This window comes from Phaenicophaeus curvirostris, chromosome 6 (genome assembly GCF_032191515.1).
Source record: "Phaenicophaeus curvirostris isolate KB17595 chromosome 6, BPBGC_Pcur_1.0, whole genome shotgun sequence".
Taxonomy (NCBI): Eukaryota; Metazoa; Chordata; class Aves; order Cuculiformes; family Cuculidae; genus Phaenicophaeus; species Phaenicophaeus curvirostris.
Genome location: NC_091397.1, coordinates 3,820,850 through 3,840,278, shown reverse-complemented (window position 1 = coordinate 3,840,278; position 19,429 = coordinate 3,820,850). Strand labels below are relative to the sequence as shown.

The window sequence follows — 19,429 nt, the reverse complement described above, 5'->3', positions numbered from 1 at the left end:
TTTTTTATGGGCAAATCTATGGTTTCAATGGATATAGAAAAGAGGAAGGGGTACAAGACTGATTTATGCGGCTGATAAACTAGATGATTTCTTTGAAATCTGCCTAAGTTTCATGCTTAACAATTCTCTAATGGTGACTTGAAATTTCCACTTGACTCCAAGCACCGTGGCAGCCTTAGAGAAAAAGATTGTGTCCTAAACTACCAAAGCACAGATTTTTTTTCCCAGTCTGTTACAAGTTATAAAGAGGAAAAGTGTGTGCATTAAAAGAAAAGCCACTAGTAGATGATCCTTCTCAAGAAAGATCAAGGATGTATGCAGGTTAGTGAGGGAGAGAATACTGCCATGTTATACTCAGCAGTGTGGTCCTCTTGATCAAAATGTTCCTTTCAATTATTTAAGAAGAAACAGTAATACAAAGCTTGATGCACTCTCAGCAGTTCTGTTAACCCTACAGCCCTGTTTCTGTGGAATCTTAAGCACAAAAACCAGCTAAATAGTGTTTTATGAATTCCCATGGAAAAGTTAGTAGCGTCTATCTGGATATTTCAGACCTTAATGTCTTTCAAAGCCAGTACTTAAAACATAGTGGCCTGATTGCTATGTCTGATATGAAGCAGCACTTACAACACCTGAAGGCTCAAGCCAGTGTTTGCATCTGTGCTTGCAAACTTGTGTAAATACAGATCCTTGTCTATACTTGTACTGTGTAAAATGCAATATATATGTAACGTTATACCAGCATTGCTTTTTAAATGTCCACAAATACTTTAGCAATGTGCACAATATAAACCTTTTTCCTTTACTGTGGAAGTGACTACACTTATCTAAATTCCCTGTAATATTATTACTTTTGCTACACATTCAAGTTTCCTTATTAGCAAACATTTGGTAGCCTTCCTAACGAAAATGGGGTTCAGGCCTCCAAAGTGTTTCTGAAGTCACTACATTCTATCAAAGTGAGTAACTTAATTTTGATCAGCATTGATAAACTACTCTTGTCATAGAGATCAGCAGGACTGAGGACATCTAGTGTCCACACATCCTTACTAATTAACCATGGAATTCAGTGCAGTGTTGCATCCTTTATCAGAGTAGCTTGCTTACTGGGAAAGATAATGGTTTTGGAGATTCAGATAATTTTTCAGAAAATTCAGATTAAGAGTTAATGTGGGAGTATCCAAATTAGACCATTCTTGCTTGTTTTCCCATCTCTTCTAGCATTGCTCATAGCTAAGTCTGTTGTTTTGAATGCATTGTTAAATTGAAAAGGATAGGTCTGGAATTTTAAATTTCCTCAAATTAGCTTGCACTTTTGCTTTTTTTAATTGATTGTTTAGTGTAAAATAAACGTGAAGTTGAAGCAACTGGTCATGCAGCAGTTGTTGCAAGACTGCAGACAATGGGGAATAATTCTGACATCTCTGATCTCGGACGTGCTTTCAACTTACATCAAAGCTTGATGCACACCAGCATCCATGGTCGTCCATTTACTTTTTGCTTCCATTCTTGTTTTTGCCCCTGTCACATCAGAACGAAAAGAGTTTAATTTCCCCTCAGTGTCTCTGCTTCTACTTGCCATTGATTTCTTGTGTCGCACATCAGCAACTAACATGCTTCAAGTGGTTTTAGTTTTACATCTGAAGAATTATTAAGATGTATTTTAAGCATGTACTTAGAGCTGCAGGTATGGAAGGAGCAACAAAGATGGTGCTGTCACAGTGCAGGTTTTTTAATCTGGGCAGGTGCACTTCTCATGAGACTATCATAACTAGCCATATGCATAGAAGGAACTGTGTGTTGCAAACTGGGTAATTGGTTAATTACCCAGGAACAAATTCTTCCTTGCTTGGATAGTACAAGTACACTCTCAAAGGCAACCAGGTTACCATGGCTTAATATTGAATTAAGTCTCAATGAAGATTGTTTAAACCCAATGTAGCTAAACTGATGCTGAGCTCTGCTGGCTGACAGTCCTAAGACCTGTTTCTAATGCTCAAAAATCCACTTCTTGTGTCAGATTGTGACAATAAGTACTCGTTTGTTTGCTTTGAGGACATTGAGCTAATCACATTCTTAGATTTTTATGTCTGGATTTGGACATAATTTTCATTCCAAATAGTAAACCTGTATTCAAAAACATTTAAGAATCTCATTTGGTGTGGTACATTTTTCTCACTAAATGTACTATTGTCTTATACACTACAGTTACATTGCTGCACCTTCATCAGAATTATTCCAAAATGCATGACATTAGTCTATGCTTTGGAAGTAGTAAGAATAATGATAGATTTGTAGAAGCATAGAATACTTTGGGTTGGAAAGGACCTTAAAGATCATCCAGTTCCACCTCCTTGCCATGAGCAGGGACACCTTCCACTAGATCAGGTTGCCCATAGCCTTAAGAAAGGATGTCCAGAGTTAATACAGAGGAAGGATCTAGATATGTAATCTAGAAGTTATGGTTCATTTGAAGACTGTTTCTTATGGAAGTACTCTGCTTTCTATTACCAGCTTTCTTCTCTAAAGCACAGCTAAACGTTAAGTTTTGTCTCTTCATTATTCTCTGATGGTTTTCTTCATCTTTGTATGTTAGAAGGTAGAAGAGCCAAGAATGAACAGTGTAGAGATGATTTTTTGGCTCTCTTTGACCATTATTTTTTGTTACCTTACTTCTGTGTGAAGGCCAGAATTACTGGCAAAAATTTCTCATTCAGATTCAGATTTGTTAAAGATTAATTTTCAGCCACAGCTCTGATTTACAAGAAACAATTCAACTTCAGCCTCTGGAGGTATGATAGTGGTTTCCTCATAGACATACTGTTTCTGTGTCAAATTATTGTTGTAATTACCACACTAATTTTCAGTTACAACATATAAAATCTAACTTTACTGGAATTAGAAGTGTGCCGATGTCAAGTGTATAGGGGACATTGAAAGTTCTCTATAGTGTAGGAGCTTTGAAATCCATAAAGACCTTTGGGAGGTTTCTTACCTACATCCTAGTTTGCAGCTTGAAATTAGTTGACTTTACAAGTACAGAGACACTAGAAGTGCAAATATTTATGTTTCTCCAAATCACTACTACTAAAAAAAAATTTAAAAAAGCAATCCCCTTAGCTGGGCAAGACACATCTACTCAGAACGAAGACGAGAAAAAAAGCTCATTCCTCACATATTGAACCAATTCAGGAACCCTAAATGAGGCAGAGACCAAGAAAAGTCAGATGAAAGAATATTACCAGCTATTAAAGTCAACTAAATTTAATGGGTTCTGCACAAGGGTGCACTCGCCTCATGCTTTGTCTCTTTTTCCAGTTTGTATTCAGATGATTCACAGGTGTCAGAAGATGATCCTGGAATACCTCAGACCCCTTAAAGAGCCAGGGAAAAGGGTTTTTTTGCTTGGTGGTGTGTGCAGTGAAAAATAGAGCTACAGGTAACAAGACTAAGACTTTGGCAAGAGGCAACTAGAATAAGATTTTTGAATTGTTTTCTGTTGAAGAATAGGGAAACAAAATTGCCTTTTCTTTAATAGAGAAGACAATAGCTATACTTTGAGCAAGACCGCATGGGATTCACCTGATTCGATAAGATAATCATGCTTGGCTCCTTCCACAGTCAGTAGAGATCTACCCAGTCCTGAGAATAAAAATCCTTGATGCACTTTATTCTATACAGGGTGTTTAAATAAGTCAGATAAATCTCACCTTATGGTCAGTTTCTCAACACTGACTGCAAGGCTAACATGGGACAGCAAGGTAAAAGGTCTGCACCTGTACAGTTAACTTTGAAAATCAGAGGAAATGGAACTAAGTAAAAGCATTGCTGGGAAGCATTCATGCTTGTTCTGTGTCTGGATGAGGGGGATGGGTGCGTCTACTTGCACACTGTGGATCAGGGCCCACGGTCACTGTAGCAGGATGGAATTGTACAATCAGTCTGTTTTCTGCTCACAGAACAAGCTCAGTTTTCCAAACTGTTTGCATCTTATCTATAAGGCCAGGGGATTTGTAAATGTAGTTGGTGTTTTGTCCAGGAAACAAATCTAGCTTCAGGAAATCCTTCACTACTGATTAGCAAGGAAAATAAGTCCCCCAATCTATAATAATATCAACTGTAGGTAAGTAGGCATGTAGCATAAATATTAGATGGTATAACACAATTTTTAATTTTTTTCCTCTTTCTCTCTCATACAATCTTTCTACTTTCACTTTGGTTAATTTTTTACTATATTTTCAGTCCTTTATTTTATTGATTTGTTTCTACATTAAATTATCCAACTTCTACATGGTTACCAGTGCTATTTGTAGTGAGGTTACATAGAGTTACTTGAGCAGGGTGCACAAAGATTCTTAATGAGGCACAGTTTTAATTTTTATGACTGAAAGTTTACCTTTATCGTGCTTCCCAAAGGATTCCCCTTCAGCATATTCAGATAATCCACAAGCCCTGTCATTTCTATGTGCTGTTAGTGACCTAAACCCAGAACCCTAATCTTTTTCATTTTGGATCAATAAGGCCTTGGTAAGAGAGCACAACTTCATTCCCCTGAAACAACACGTTTGTTTTATTTCCCTTAAGCACCTCTAAGAAAACCACAAAGTATTCAGGATTTAGCTGTAGCTACCTTGGCTCAGATTTGTGTACTCTCTCATTTGCATTAACTTGCCAGATGTCAAGGTGTTCCATCTAACAAGATGGTCTTCAGCCACGTGATATATCACTCATTTAATCCTGGGAATGTTTAACTTTTTCTTTCCCCTTCCACCCTAGCACCCTCCCTCTTCCTCCCAGATGCAGCTGCAGTCCATGCACAGGACACATGCGGTGAGACTCAGCTTGTTTGCCTTTAGCTGTCTAAAGTCTCGTATTTAATCTAAGCAGTCTAGTCATCGTCTATGGTCAAACTGAGAGACCAGGGCACCTCCGTAAGACAAAGCATCCCGTATGTCTTAGACACCTCTGTTACACAGGTCACCTCAGCCTCTGAAAGTGCTTGTTTCTTTCCATGATTGACTGAGTTAAAGGTGGTAGTTCAATTTACATTTGTCTTAGATACATATAGCTAGATGTGACCAATTCCATTTTGTGTGTGCCTACAGACATCTGAGGATCTTGCCCTAATTCATGTTGATTTTATATTTATTTATGTTATTTTTCTCTTATTTAGCTATTCTTTCCTCCTTCCCATTTGTTTCTGGTTTCTCTTCTGTTTCTTCTCTCTTTCTCCCTTTCCTTCCAAAAATGCTTCTATTTTTATGATAAATATATAAATAAACAAACAGATAAATAATGAAACTAAGTTTAAAAAACTTGTAGGAAACATAAAAGGGAAGAAAACTATTAATTCTGTGATTTTGAGTCACTTTACAATATGTGACATCAGAGATATAATTCTACCTAAATTAGATAGGATGGCAGGAAAAAAATGTTAAAAGCACTACAATATTTTGCTGTGAAGTGGTAGCAAAATTATCCTTTACATTGTTATGTGTAAATGTCCCCTCATTGGATGGGGAGCAGTATTTAAGTCTTAGATACTATTTTCAAAATGGAATCTGTCTTTTTTAATAATTCCAGTAAATATCAAGTGCTGTCATGTTAGTTCAGCTTGCTAGAAAAAACTGTAGTGAAAATCAATACCTGCCAACTAAAACAGGGCATAAACAATAAAGGAGACAGGGATGGGGATTTTTTTTCCAGATTACCATGGCAACATTAAGCATGTAATTGAAAAAACAGTTCCTCATAACATCACATGACTAAGTTTTCAAAGTGGTTATTGATTTTTAGAGGTTTCATTTTCACGTGATGCAGGATAAGATGCCTTGATAAGCACAATGCCCTTTCAACACAAGCTGAGCAGCCCTCTTGTGGTAGAAACCTGTCTGATAAAACACATCTCAGATTGGATGATAAAAAAAAATGAGTGAAATGCTCAAAATCATAGAATCATAGAATAGAATCACAGAATGGTTTGGGTTGGAAGGGACTGTAAAGATCATTCAGTGCCAACCCCCCTTCCATAGGCAGGGACACCTCCTACTCATCAGGTTGCCTACAGCCTCATACAATGTGCTCTTGAACACCTCCAGGGATGGGGGATCCACAACTTCCCAGGGCAACCTTTTCCAGTGCCTCACCACACTAACAGTAAAAAAATTCTTCCTAATACCTAATCTAAATCTCCCCTCTTCCAGCTTAAAAACCCACCCCTTGTCCTGTCCCTGTACTGCCTGATAAAGAGCCCCTCCCCAGCTTTCCTTTAGGCCCTCTCTAAGAACTAGAAGGCTGCTATAATCCATAATCACTTCTGAAAGTCTCAGCCACAGTAAAAATGAACTGTCTCTAAAACTTCCCTCCTTGTTTTTGATCAGTCTTAGCTGCCAATTAATGCAAAACTCGGCCACGTTAAAGAGCGTTGGCAGTGCAAAAATTTATCATAAAGCTGAAATAGTAAAAGGAACAGACATTCATATTTACTTCCTTACCATAATCCAATTATTAATTTTGCAAGTTAAAACATGATTACTATTTCTATTTGCTGGTCGTGTACATGCCGCAATACTGCATTCTTTTCAGCTCTTATCCTAGGATCTTTAATAACAACACAACTATCAGATTTTGATTACCTAAAAGGAAACAAAACAAAACAAAATAAACCTCTAGATAATGGACTTGGCTTAAAGGAGTTGACAGCAGGGAGAAATTTAATCTGTTCTCAATTTATTCTGTTTTACAGAGTATTAACTGCATCTTCCATCTATGGCTAGGTGAACATAAATCATAGACTGTGCATATTAGCAGAGCAACAGACATGGAGTTCGATTTATGTGAAGTTAGACTTTTGCCTTGTAGGCAATTGCTTTAAAAAAATAACCATATTCTTCATAGTCCACAGAGATTTGGTCAGGGTGGTCAGTGGTGGTTGTTATGCTGTTCATTCCATCTAAAAGTGGCTACCTCAAATAGGTCAGACATACCCTGACCAATAAGTACGTATTTTTCACTTGACTACTTATTCTCTTTGTTGATTTTCAAGGGACCAAGGATGTCTAGTTTTCTTAGACTTCTATACCATAAATATCCAACCTTCCCTAAGGTGGATCCCACCAAAACAACCATGTGATGAAAGCAAAACAAAAAATTTCTCCTCAAAAGTCGACAAGAGATTACTGTCTTTAGTTCTCATGTTTTTCAGCCTTATGTTGAAGATACAAAATCCCTGTCTCCCAGATCCCTCAAAATGCCTTCACATGTTGTTTCAGATTATGCTTCTGGACAGCTGGTTTGAATTGGCCTCTCTCTACCCAGTTGTAAATGTAAACATCCCGTTCTCCAAATGAGCACTTTCTAGAATACAGCATGTAGAAACCATGGTCCAGGTACATAGGATATGTGCCTAGTGCTTTTACAACCACACCTTTCTTAGTGTGTGTGACAAAAGATAAGCAATACCTCTCAACAACTAGCCAGGGTGCAGTTCTCATACTGAACTCCCCTCCCCATGCATCAAGGAAGCTGGGCAAAGAAGTGCTTTGCTATCTCTTCCCTAAAAAGAAGGGATGCACACTACCCTGTGTTACACATGGAAATGAGGAACACCTGATTCAAATTCATCTCAGATTAATCTCCATCCTACAAATTTATGTTACGATTTAATTTTCTCCACTAGTGTGCAGTCAACTTTCATTTAATATATTGCTCTGTTACCCTCTGTAAAGTACCAGCCTGCAAAGGTCATGTGTATTTTGGATGCATAACGCTGCCCGCCTGCCTCCAGGTTGTTCAATCTTTGCTTTGTTTGTGAATCAACACATCACAAATGCCTACGACAGCCAGTGTTTTATTTTTTTTTTGTTTATCTTTGCTTCGGTCAAGCAGCTGGTTTGTGCTATAATTTCATACTGTCATGTCCGCTTTCCGTTTTTGTGATGTGTCTCATGAAATGTGTTGAAAGTGACCTACCTTGGCCTGTTCAGAATATGCTGAAAAAAATGCTAATCTTGTCATATTTAGCAGCTGCGTTCAGAAATGCTACTGTAAGCCTAAGAGGGCTAACCAGCACTCTTGCAAGATGTCAGAACTATCAACCATTACCCTGTAAGTGTACGCAATCCTGTGACATTACTGTGTATGTATGACGCATGTTGCAAGTAAATGAATGGATAATTACCAAAGGAATAGTAACCAGAGAGCAAGCATTCATTTAATTCTTGTTGCATGTAGATTTTTTTGTTGTTGTTCTGTGCTTTTGCTGATGCACCATGATCAAAGATTTTAAGGTTATTTTTTAAAAAAAAAACAAAACAGATGTGCTTATCACTGATATTATTTATGGGGTTGAGTAGTGTCCATGCAGAAAATGTTAAAAGTTACTCTTTATTATATAGTAAAGAGGTGAGCACTGGTCATACTGAGATTAAATGTTTCAGCTGGAAGTTTGTTAGAACAACAGGTGCAGGGTGGGATTGAGTGGTCAGGTGGTGTAAAACAACTTATGTCCATTGAACTGAGTGAAGTTGTGTTTGTATACAGGGGTGAGGAAAGGTTAAAGTCTATCCAATATTATGCATCTAGTCAGAAGTCTTTCCCAAATATTTACCTATGGAGAATAAAGTGTCTAGAAAAGTGAATAAGTACCATTTAATTTAGACACATGAAATAACCACTTTCTTACACTGCTCCTCACTCTGTTATTTGTACAATAAGCTTGCAGGATTTGTTTACGTGAGACCAGAAATCTGTTATGCAGCATGTTTGCTGATGAACTTCCCCGTGAATTCCCCAGCAGTCTTTTGAGTGCAAATCCAGCACTCTCAGAGATGTCCTGCCACACAGATTCAACAGTCCAACAATTTGCTGAAGAATATCTACTAGCTATCTTTGACACCACTAAGGAATAAAAGTTTTATAACTTATAGCTGCATATTTTATGTTTGTTAACTTGAAAAAAACCATGTATAACATGAAAATATTTTTTTTCTGTGGTTTTACCTCCCCTCAAGGTATTTAATACCAATGACTGTGCTCAAAACATTCAGTCAACAGACAGACATTATGCAAAAGCAGATAGAAAATTAGAGAAGAGAAGAACAGTCAGCTGGTCCATACTCTAAACTGAGAGAATCTTGAAGTCTTAGAACAGTTAGGTAAAAGTAAAATCTACATTTAGGAGGAGATAGTTTGAAATACAAAGCTCCACTTAGTCTACAACTGGATGCTGTTAGACTCCATGCGGGGAATTCGCAGAGAGACGAATTTCACATTAAAGAAGTGCAGTGTTTCAGAAAGATGTCAGGCTGACAACTCTCTAAGGTAAAATCATCTATCTAGTTAGTGGCAAGAAGAGATCAGCCTAAACAGCAGCCCAGGATAACTCTGTAAACCCTAATAAGCATAATTAAACTTTACTTTTTGGTGCTAAAATATGAAAGTCTTAGTAAGATTCCATCTCTTTTCAAGTCCTTAGTGTGAAGATGTGGTTTATGCACATGAAAATTAAAAAGCTGTAATCAATCACTGTGTTTAGGAGTTACCTGAGGTCTTTAAAAGTGATCCTACAGGTCTCATACAACCTTTTGGTTAAGACGTGGATCTGTCAGGGGGATTACTGAGGTTCCTGACAGTCACATGGTAACTAGGTTTAGCATCGTGTAATAAAATAGATACTTGTGTTTATTGAACATTAGCTATACTAACCATTTAATTGCTAATGACATACTGTATCTTTATGGTTTGCTCTTTATCCCTCTATTTGAAAAACTGTCGTGATTCTTTTTTGTACATGTTAATCATTGGGTTGCAGCCAAACAGATGGGATTCCTCTAACCTAAACTTTACAAGCCTACAGTGCAGCATATGACAAACTCATCCCAGATTCCCTTTGTAGTCAACAGAGAGACTTAGGATGTAGTAAGGCCTTCCTTAGGGACAGATGATTTGTCCTTGCCCATAAATGCCTGTTACAGTTCATTGACAATAAAGGGAAGATAGGAGTGGTGTTAATTTAAAGAAAAATAGATGTGAACATTGCAGATGCCTCATTACTTTAAGCTAGTGCAAGTATGCATCAATAGATGCATTCAGTGCATACCTATGGGGTTTGTAATAGAAGTCATCTCTTAAAGAGGCATCTATAGCAGGCAAGAACTATACCTTGAAAGAATATTTTTCACTGCATTGCCTTTAGAGACATTATGTTAAAAATTTCAGTACAAATATCTACTTTAGGTATGTCCAGACCTTGGAGAGATTAATGTTGTTCTACATAACTACCACAGACCCTCATGTCTTCAATGCAAAAGTTTCTATTTGTTCAAATTCACTTCGCTGAACACTCAGCATTTAAACTGAATGATTCTCTTCCTTTGAAGAAGCAGGCTTAATACTCCATATCCTTTCTTCTAAAGCTCTTTTGGTTCTTTCGACAGTCTGTGATATTTTTCTCAAAAAAAGTTGGATGAAGAGAACCTCTAAGACCAAGGCAACAAACTCTTTGCTAGAGGAAAAGTTATATTTATTTTATCCTTAGGTTAATAGCACACAGTGTCATCTGTCAAATCTTATGTAAGTTACAGTGGCTTTTCTGAGCTACACAACTTTGCAATTAGTCCAACAGAAGCAGCTACAGTCCTCACAGAAATGGCACAAGACACATCTTCAGTGCAGTGGCGGTAATTGGAACTGGTAGAAGAGTAAGCTCTAAGCTATGATTTTCACCTCTCTCTTAGAGCAGCAAAATGAATAGGAAGTATAAATTTCCATACATGATTGCTTCTGAAGCTTCAGGTCCCCTGTTGTAGAGGACCCATGTTTCCTGACAGTCACCTTCATTCGTTCCAAGTGGCATCATAACATGTTTAGCTCAGCAGTTCTTACAGTTGTGCCTGCAGGTTCAGAATCTAGACATGTATCTTTATTATATTCCATTCACAGATGCTGGAAGAACCTACTTAGACCATTTAGTACCCATTGGTCCTTGTCTCCTATAGAATAGTTGCTCAATATATGCATATTTTTTTTCTTTTTCACCTGATTTATTGGAATATTCAGTAGAAATCACTGGAAATCCTATTAGGGAATGCAATATAATGTTCATTTTCATTTCTAGTTCATTCCCAGTCATGTCCTATGTAATATCCACAGACGCTTCAGCAGTCTCCTTAATAAATGTGGATGTACAATGGAAAAATAAGGTTCCTTCAAATACTGGTCAAAGAAGCTAGACAACCTTGCAGCTTTGTATTTCATTTGCTATATGGATGTCTTTCTGTAGTTCAATAGAGGACTGAGGAAAAATAGAGATCATCAATATGTACGAAGTTTTATAGTAATGCTTTGTGGAAAGGCCACATCCATAGCCATGCTGTTCCAGAAAATCTTATGTTTAAACTTTTTAAAGGAAGTAACAGCTTCAAAAAGTAGGATAACAGCCTCATCAAAAATTTAAATACAACTCGATTTTTCTTGAAGTAATTAAGAGCTATTCCTCTACCTGTTGGAATGTTAACAAGGCTTTTGCTAGACCCTTTGGAGAACATCTCTTTTCTGAACAGCCAGTTTAAGCCCAACTGAGTGATCATAGTCCTCAAAACTTTTGGGTCTGTGCCCAGAATCTCATGCTTGTCTGGAAGAATGTGGAAAGAAAAGAGGATGAATATGTTTGGCTGTTACACTCCTGAGAATTTCACTATATCCTTTACCATCTTCATTTCACCATTGCAAGTAAACTTAACTGTCTCATAGGTGTTACTATAAGCTTTGTTTCTTCCTAATGCTCTTGAAAAAACCACAGTTCTTCATACTCCACACAGTCACTAGCATCTCTCCTTTTTCTTATAATTAAAATCTTATTTTCCTTTTCACAGATCTTAATAATCTATTAACTTCAGAATGTGTTAATTCTTACATTTCATGTATTTTCTGCTTGACTTTTATGACAGTATCGAAGACAGCATCTCAGATAAGTTGACGTATGTTTAATTAGATATAATTAATTCCAGAAAACTGACAACAGAAAAGTCTTCCTCCTCATCTTCCCAAAATCAAAATTAATCTATGATTTTGGTGAGAAACAGTATTTGAATAGGCAATTGTGTTCTGACCTTTAAATCAAAATAACATTTATCATTTTGTTATTGTTGTCATTAAGTCAGGATATAGAGGGTAATGAGTTTTGAAAAGTGATACTTCTTTGTCCAGTTTATTATATTAGTTTAATTTTTTTTTTAATTCCATAGCTGGTTTAAAACAATTATGTTCTTTACATTCCTTTGTTCTGTTTTGTTTTGTTTTTAATGGTGATAATATTATTCTATAGGCTTTTTCACAACATTTCTATTCCTTTTCATTAATCTAATTGGATGTTCATAGACAAAAAGGACTACAAGGGACCTGGAAAGGTCTTTTAGTCCATTATACTAGGCTGCTTAATTTTTCTAGAGGTCACCAAAGCTGGAGACTGTATGCTCTTCATCAACCTGTTCCAGAGTTTTACCTCTCTTGTTAAAAAGCTTCTGGTCAATGCTTGATAGTTTACAAGTACCATGCTCTCTGCTTTATGGGGTCTTTCACCAATACTTGACATTTGGTATGCATCAGACTAATAAATCATGTGGCTTTAGTACAAATTTAATGCAAGGATTGCAATGTGTTTATCATAATTGCTGCACAAATTATGACTGAGGGGCACCAGCAATGAACTGATGTTCCATTTCCAGTTTAGTATTGGATATAACGGCCTATGTTCACAGAATCCTTTGAGTGGTATTATCTAAGTCTTCACTTTCAGTAAGCCAAGCACATCATTTTTGGTATATTTTTGAGCATGCATAAGATAATTCAAACACGACTGCCATATACTGTAGATATAAACAGAGTGAACTTTTGAATTTTAAAAAGCATGCAGCTCTTCTAAAAATCTTTAAAACTTTTTGGCTTCCTTTATCCTCCATCTACCTCCTTAGCTTTCTAGAAGGATATCAATATTTTTTCTGCTTTGAAAATGTCCAGGAGGTAACTTTAGGACACTTTGTTTATAATAAAGTTCTTGCCTTATTTTCAGTTCAACATTCCTTTCTCTTGGGTCTTTTTCACTTCTCCATCAGCAAGTGACAGTGACTAAATCATGCATAAGTCTTGCTAGACCCAGGCTTTTGGGAAATTTCATCTGTACCTAGTCAAATGCTTGCAGGAACACACATTCGTTTCCAGCCCTTTTGTTTATACCTACTGAGTTTTATTTTTCTCTAAAACTTCTTTATTCTGGTATAACGGAAATGAGCTACACAATGGAATTACACTTAGGTGTCTAATTGTATAAAAGAGTCCAAAATAAAGACCTTGAAAAATATCCATCATAAGAACATACAGGGAGAGGTTTAGCTTTATTTGTATGACTGTTTGGGAGGTTTTGCTATGAAGAAATAAATTCACACACACACACACACAAAGTGATTTTAAGCACTCCACTGGAATTTAGCAGTTGGGTGAGAGGTTTATTATTGTGTTATGGTAGCAGTCTGAATCCCTTAGCAAGATTACCCTCCACACATTTGGCATGGTGAAAAAGATTCCTACTTATAATGATGCAAATTAAAATAACAATACAGAGTATTAAGAATTACTAATATGCAATTATTGTAGCAGTATGAAGAAATGGGAGCAAACTACAGTGTGTGTGAAATCACTGTTTGGGCACAAAGGGGAATCTTGTATATTTGTTTGTATAATTGTACAGTGTATGTATTTCCCAAAAGGCAGGCAACAAAATATTTTCTGTGTTTTCTTCTTTAATTAAAGCACAAGTTGTTTATTACAAGGCTGCATTAAAGTTCTTTCACTCTATTATAACAGGAGACTGGCTCGCTCCACACTACTGCTTATCCCCTTGTTTGGAATTCACTACACGGTGTTTGCTTTTTCTCCTGAAAATGTCAGTAAGCGGGAGAGACTAGTGTTTGAATTGGGACTGGGATCTTTTCAGGTGATTATACAGTGAATTCTGCTTTTGTTAAACAAAAATCTCTATTCATTATAAGTACTTTGCATGCACAGTTCTCAGACTGTGTATATTCATTTATGTAAATGTTTTCTATACTAGGATTGTTTGTTTATGTATTTTAACTCCAGATATTTTCTAGTATTCACTGAAGGATCTGAACTGCTTTTTTTGGTTTTTTCTCTCCCATTTACCTAGGGTTTTGTTGTTGCTGTTCTCTACTGTTTCTTGAATGGGGAGGTAAGAATTTTAATATTTAACCTTCGTCAACCACCACCCCCATCCATGTACTTCTAGGAGTAGCTGCTGTTCTAATCCTTCAGTGTAACTCATCATTTACCATATTTCCTAATACCTTAGACTGAATTTCACAATGTCTCAGCAAAAGAAAGAGGATATGTGATGTTTTTATTAAACCAAAACTTTGGTCTTGCCAGAGATGATGATGGATTAGACTAATGCTCCCTAACAGAGGCAGGGACTGTACTGGGCTCCCTAGATATGTTATCCTAGGTGCAGAACTTTGCATTTATCTTTGTTAAACTTCCTACAGTTGTTGTTAGCCCACTCTTCCAACCTGTTCAGTCCTCTCTGTAATGTGTCTCTCCCTTGTGACATGTCTACCTCAGCACCCAGATTGGTGTCATCAGCAAACTTGGTGAGGGTGCTTTGAATGCCATCATACAGATTATTTATGAAGCTGTTGAACAGTGTGAGGTCCAGTATCGACCCCTTGAGGCTTCCACTAATGACAGGCTGCCAGATGGAGCAAAAAACACTGTTCAGCACCCTCTGAATGTGGCCTTTTGTCCAATTTCCTAATTTCTACTTGACTGGCAAACCACCCACACAATCTACATCTTGCCAGTTTGCCTGGGAGAAGGTTGTGGGAAACAGCATCAAAAGGTTCGCTGAAGTCCAATATCCAACGTGCTGCCCATTTCAACAGAAAATATTATTTTATTGAGAAGATGACCATGTTATTCTGGCAGGATTTTACCTTTCAGAATGTCTTGTGTCCCCACTAAATTTGTTAGAGTAAGAAAGGATTCACCTTTGGTATATTACACAATTTCAGATGCAAGCACTATTTTCTTTTACAGAGCTAATGTACCTGCATACTCGAGCTAATATATATCTATCAATACTTCAACAAATAAAAATTTAGAGGTACTAGTAGGAGAATGTAAGTTTACCGGTTGGATTTTTCCTCCCTGTAGTTAGTGTTTGTACTGTTGAATCATATTTAGTATTTTGGTGTATGCTGATCCACCTTGACAAGTGTATTAGTCTAGGAAATTCTAGCAGCCACTGTTAAAGACAAGAAGAGCATCTTTGACATAGCAGCTTATTGGAGACTGGAAAAGACTACTTGGAAATATCTTTATATATTTCCTTGGTTTTATGCTTTTTATTCAGAAATATGCTACAAACTATGGTCAGGAATTCGTAACAGACCGAGTAAACGTTGGTCTAAGACAGTATTTTATTTTAAATCCTTACTGTCTCAAGCAAAAATGTACTCACATCTGCATACACCCACCAAGATTGACAAGTAATCAGTTATGAATGAAAAGGAGAAACACTGTAAATTTGCTTATTTTCTAATTGGGCTTCTGACTATGGATTGTTTTACTGTTGGTGATTCACTGTGTGTGCCCACAAAAAAAGCTCAAGGAAAGCAGAACGTCATAGATTGTACAGCAATCCAAGATCTGTCATCTGCTTAGAGATTATCTGAAACTAGAATCATAGAATCATAGAATAACCAGGTTGAAAGAGACCCACCGGATCATGGAATCCAACCGTTCCTATCAAACACTAAACCATGTCCCTTAGCACCTCGTCCACCCGTGCCTTAAACACCTCCAGGGAAGGTGACTCAACCACCTCCCTGGGCAGCCTGTTCCAGTGCCCAATGACCCTTTCTGTGAAATTTTTTTTACTAATGTCCAGCCTAAACCTCCCCTGGCGGAGCTTGAGGCCATTCCCTCTTGTCCTGTCCCCTGTCCCTTGGGAGAAGAGCCCAGCACCCTCCTCTCCACAACGTCCTTTCAGGTAGTTGTAGAGAGCAATGAGGTCTCCACTCAGCCTCCTCTTCTCCAGGCTAAACAACTCCAGCTCTCTCAGCTGTTCCTTATAAGGCCTGTTCTCCAGCCCTTTCACCAGCTTTGTTGCTCTTCTCTGGACTCGCTTCAGAGCCTCAACATCCTTCTTGTGGTGAGGGGCCCAGAACTGAACACAGGATTCGAGGAGCGGTCTCACCAGTGCGAGTACAGAGGGAGAAGAACCTCCCTGGACCTGCTGGTCATGCCGTTTCTGATCCAAGCCAAGATGCCATTGACCTTCTTGGCCACCTGGGCCACTGCTGGCTCATGTTCAGTCACTGTCAACCAACACACCCAGGTCCCTCTCCTCCAGGCAGCTTTCTAGACAGACTTCTCCTAGTCTGTAGCACTGCACAGGGTTGTTGTGCCCCAAGTGCAGGACCCGGCATTTGGCCTTGTTAAACCTCATGCCATTGGACTCAGCCCAGAGGTCCAGCCTGTTCAGATCCCTTTGCAGAGCCTCCCTACCCTCCAGCAGATCGACACTTCGACCCAGCTTAGTGTCATCTGCAAACTTGCTAAGGGTGCACTCGATGCCTTCATCCAGGTCATTGATAAAGACATTGAACAGGGCTGGACCCAGCACTGAGCCCTGGGGAACCCCACTTGTCACTGGCCTCCAGCTGGATTTCACACCATTTCCCACCACTCTCTGGGCCATCCATCCAACCAGTTTTCCACCCAGGAGAGTGTGCGCCTGTCCAGGCCAGAGGCTGACAGTTTCCTAAGCAGAATGCTGTGAGAAACTGTGTCAAAGGCTTTACTGAAGTCCAGGAAGACCACATCCACTGCCTTTCCCTCATCCAGTAGCCGAGTCATTTTATCGCAGAAGGCAATCAGGTAGGCGATAGGAGGCAAAGTTTTTGGTAGACATGCATCCATTAATGGCAGGTGACAGATAAGCTGCCTTTGCAGACAGGCTATTTCATTACTGTCTAGTACGTTTTAGTTGCTGGTGTCTTTGGCTCCTTGTAAACTATTTGGTATTGGCCATTGATGAAAACAGGATATTCTTTCCCAGAAGCTATCTCAAGAACCACGTTGGAGTTAGTGTTGAATAGGTCTTCTATGAACCTCTGGTCAGATCCTGAATTATCTAAATTCAGAGACAGAGACTTGGGCTGTTGTTCCCACTACATGCTTGGACCTCTCTCAGAAACTGAGAAGTCACTTCAGGTTTTGCTGAAGTGAGGAGTTCAGTAATAGTTTCAAGAATTGTTCTATCAAATTGTGGAGGTTTTTTTCTAAACTTGATAATTTGTCAGCATGTCCACGAGCGGCTAAGTACATAAAAAATGACCTTTTGAAGTTTCTCCCTAAAGGTGCAATCAGAAATAAAGAGAAAATGGAGGAGCTGGAAAGTCAACCGGTATTTTGCTGTGGATTTCAAACATCGTCATCCTTCTCTAGCGAGCAGCGGAGTGAACGGGGGGACACAACTCTCCATTCTGAGCAAGAGCAGCTCTCAGATTCGGATGTCCAGCATAAATGCGGAGAATCTAGCGACATGAGCAGCTAAGGAAAGCAAATCAACCTACAAGCAAACCAAAACCCATCCCTTTAAGAAGAAGAAGAAACAATAAATGATAGTTTTTGTGGTGATGTTCCTTTCCTTTCCTTTCCTTTCCTTTCCTTTCCTTTCCTTTCCTTTCCTTTCCTTTCCTTTCCTTTCCTTTCCTTTCCTTTCCTTTCCTTTCCTTTCCTTTCCTTTCCTTTCCTTTCCTTTCCTTTCCTTTCCTTTCCTTTCCTTTCCTTTCCTTTCCTTTCCTTTCCTTTCCTTTCCTTTCCTTTCCTTTCCTTTCCTTTCCTTTCCTTTCCTTTCCTTTCCTTTCCTTTCCTTTCCTTTCCTTTCCTTTCCTTTCCTTTCCTTTCCTTTCCGTGAAAAAGCAAAGGAAATGTGTATATATATATTTTTAACAGTCACTTGTAAATACCCAACTGTACTCAAGGCCATTAATGGAAAAATGTTTAACAGATAAACAACAAGCGAAGCCCCCCCGCTCAATGATTTCCATTTCAGAGCATCTGCAAGTAATCTATTGTCAGTCAAAAGTAACAAGTGATTGCTGTGCAGCTGTGATCCTTGGTTGCCAAACTGATACTAATCTGTGAATGGACATGATCATTGTTTTTTTCAAATTAGTTTTCATTTTCGTTCATATTTGTCTTTCTTTTTTTTTCCCTTGGTCAAACATATCTTAGTCTGTCCCTGTCTTTTGGCACGTGAATTTCTGCAGCGTATCTCTTTTGAGTCAGGATGATGCTAACATGCTCAGATTAATCAAACCAGCTGAATCAGGAAGAACTTCAGAAAATCCATGACTGGATTTAGTCAGATGTACCCATTGGATTTAACAAAACTACTGTGCCAATATGAAGCTGTATTGCTGCCATCAGTAAGTGGGGCTCCAGCAAGAGAGATGGGATCACCTTTTTCTGCATCAGGGGGCACTTCTGAGAATGTTTATGTTCTAGCTAAGCTGCAAATTTTCTAAAAGGGCATGCAGTTGAGATATTTCAGTATCTATATTTTGGAATTGACTGACTGATTGATAGATTGATTGATTGATTGATTGATTGATTGGATGGATTCTTTGAACAATAAAATAACTGTCCCCTCCCTCTCACCTTAAGAGCAAAAGTCAGTTCCAGGATGGCCTTTGCCTCCAGATAACTTTGAACCCTCTGCATCCGTGTCCAAACATGGCATGGCGTTGAGAAGTACTGTCACACAGAATATGGTGCCTTTGCAACCGAGTTGACTTCTGTGTGTTGACTCTTCCCTGCCAGAGCAAGAGGCACAAAAGGGATCTGGCATGTTCATCTTGGAAGGTAAACACCATCTGCATTTGGTAAACAACTAAACTGAACAATAAGATGGTATGGAAGAAGAGATAAAGACTTTGGATGACTTTCCACACCTGGTGGTTTTCTTCTCTTTGGATATTCTGTTCGTTTAACCACCAATGGTCTTATTGCTTTTCTTTGAGAGAAACTAAAATGTTCTTTTGACCTTTGCCTTGTAGCTAAAGCCATGACTGCTACATGTCTACTTCAATTAAATGATGATGATGTCAATTCTTAAAAGTCTTTATACAGTGCATAAAGGCTTTGAGGACCATCCTACACTTACTTCATTTTGGATTTATGAACTGATATACATATATATAAATATATATGTGTGTGTATGTGTATGCATATATTAAAAAATGAAAATGATATTTTAAATGTGAAGGTTAAACTTGGAACTAATGGTAACCAAGAAATTCAGAATTCAGACTTGTTCTTTTCTGTTAGTTGACATGATCATGTACTA

At 38.1% G+C, this 19,429-nt stretch overlaps 1 protein-coding gene across 9 annotated transcripts in view; it reads left to right on the top strand.

Moving 5' to 3' along the window:
- The window catches only part of ADCYAP1R1 (ADCYAP receptor type I), a 134,188-nt gene extending 116,364 nt beyond the window's left edge, over positions 1-17,824 (top strand). For 2 of the 9 annotated variants that reach the window (XM_069859215.1, XM_069859216.1), the window contains exons 14-18: positions 4,777-4,830; positions 8,023-8,106; positions 13,861-13,990; positions 14,204-14,245; positions 17,423-17,824. In XM_069859215.1, the coding sequence (XP_069715316.1) occupies positions 4,777-4,830; positions 8,023-8,106; positions 13,861-13,990; positions 14,204-14,245; positions 17,423-17,632 (520 nt within the window). In that variant the 3' untranslated portion in view covers positions 17,633-17,824. The remainder of the gene's footprint in view (positions 1-4,776; positions 4,831-8,022; positions 8,107-13,860; positions 13,991-14,203; positions 14,246-17,422) is intronic. The other 7 variants (XM_069859217.1, XM_069859218.1, XM_069859219.1 and 4 more) reach the window with 7 other exon arrangements.
- The last annotated feature ends 1,605 nt before the right edge of the window (positions 17,825-19,429 follow it).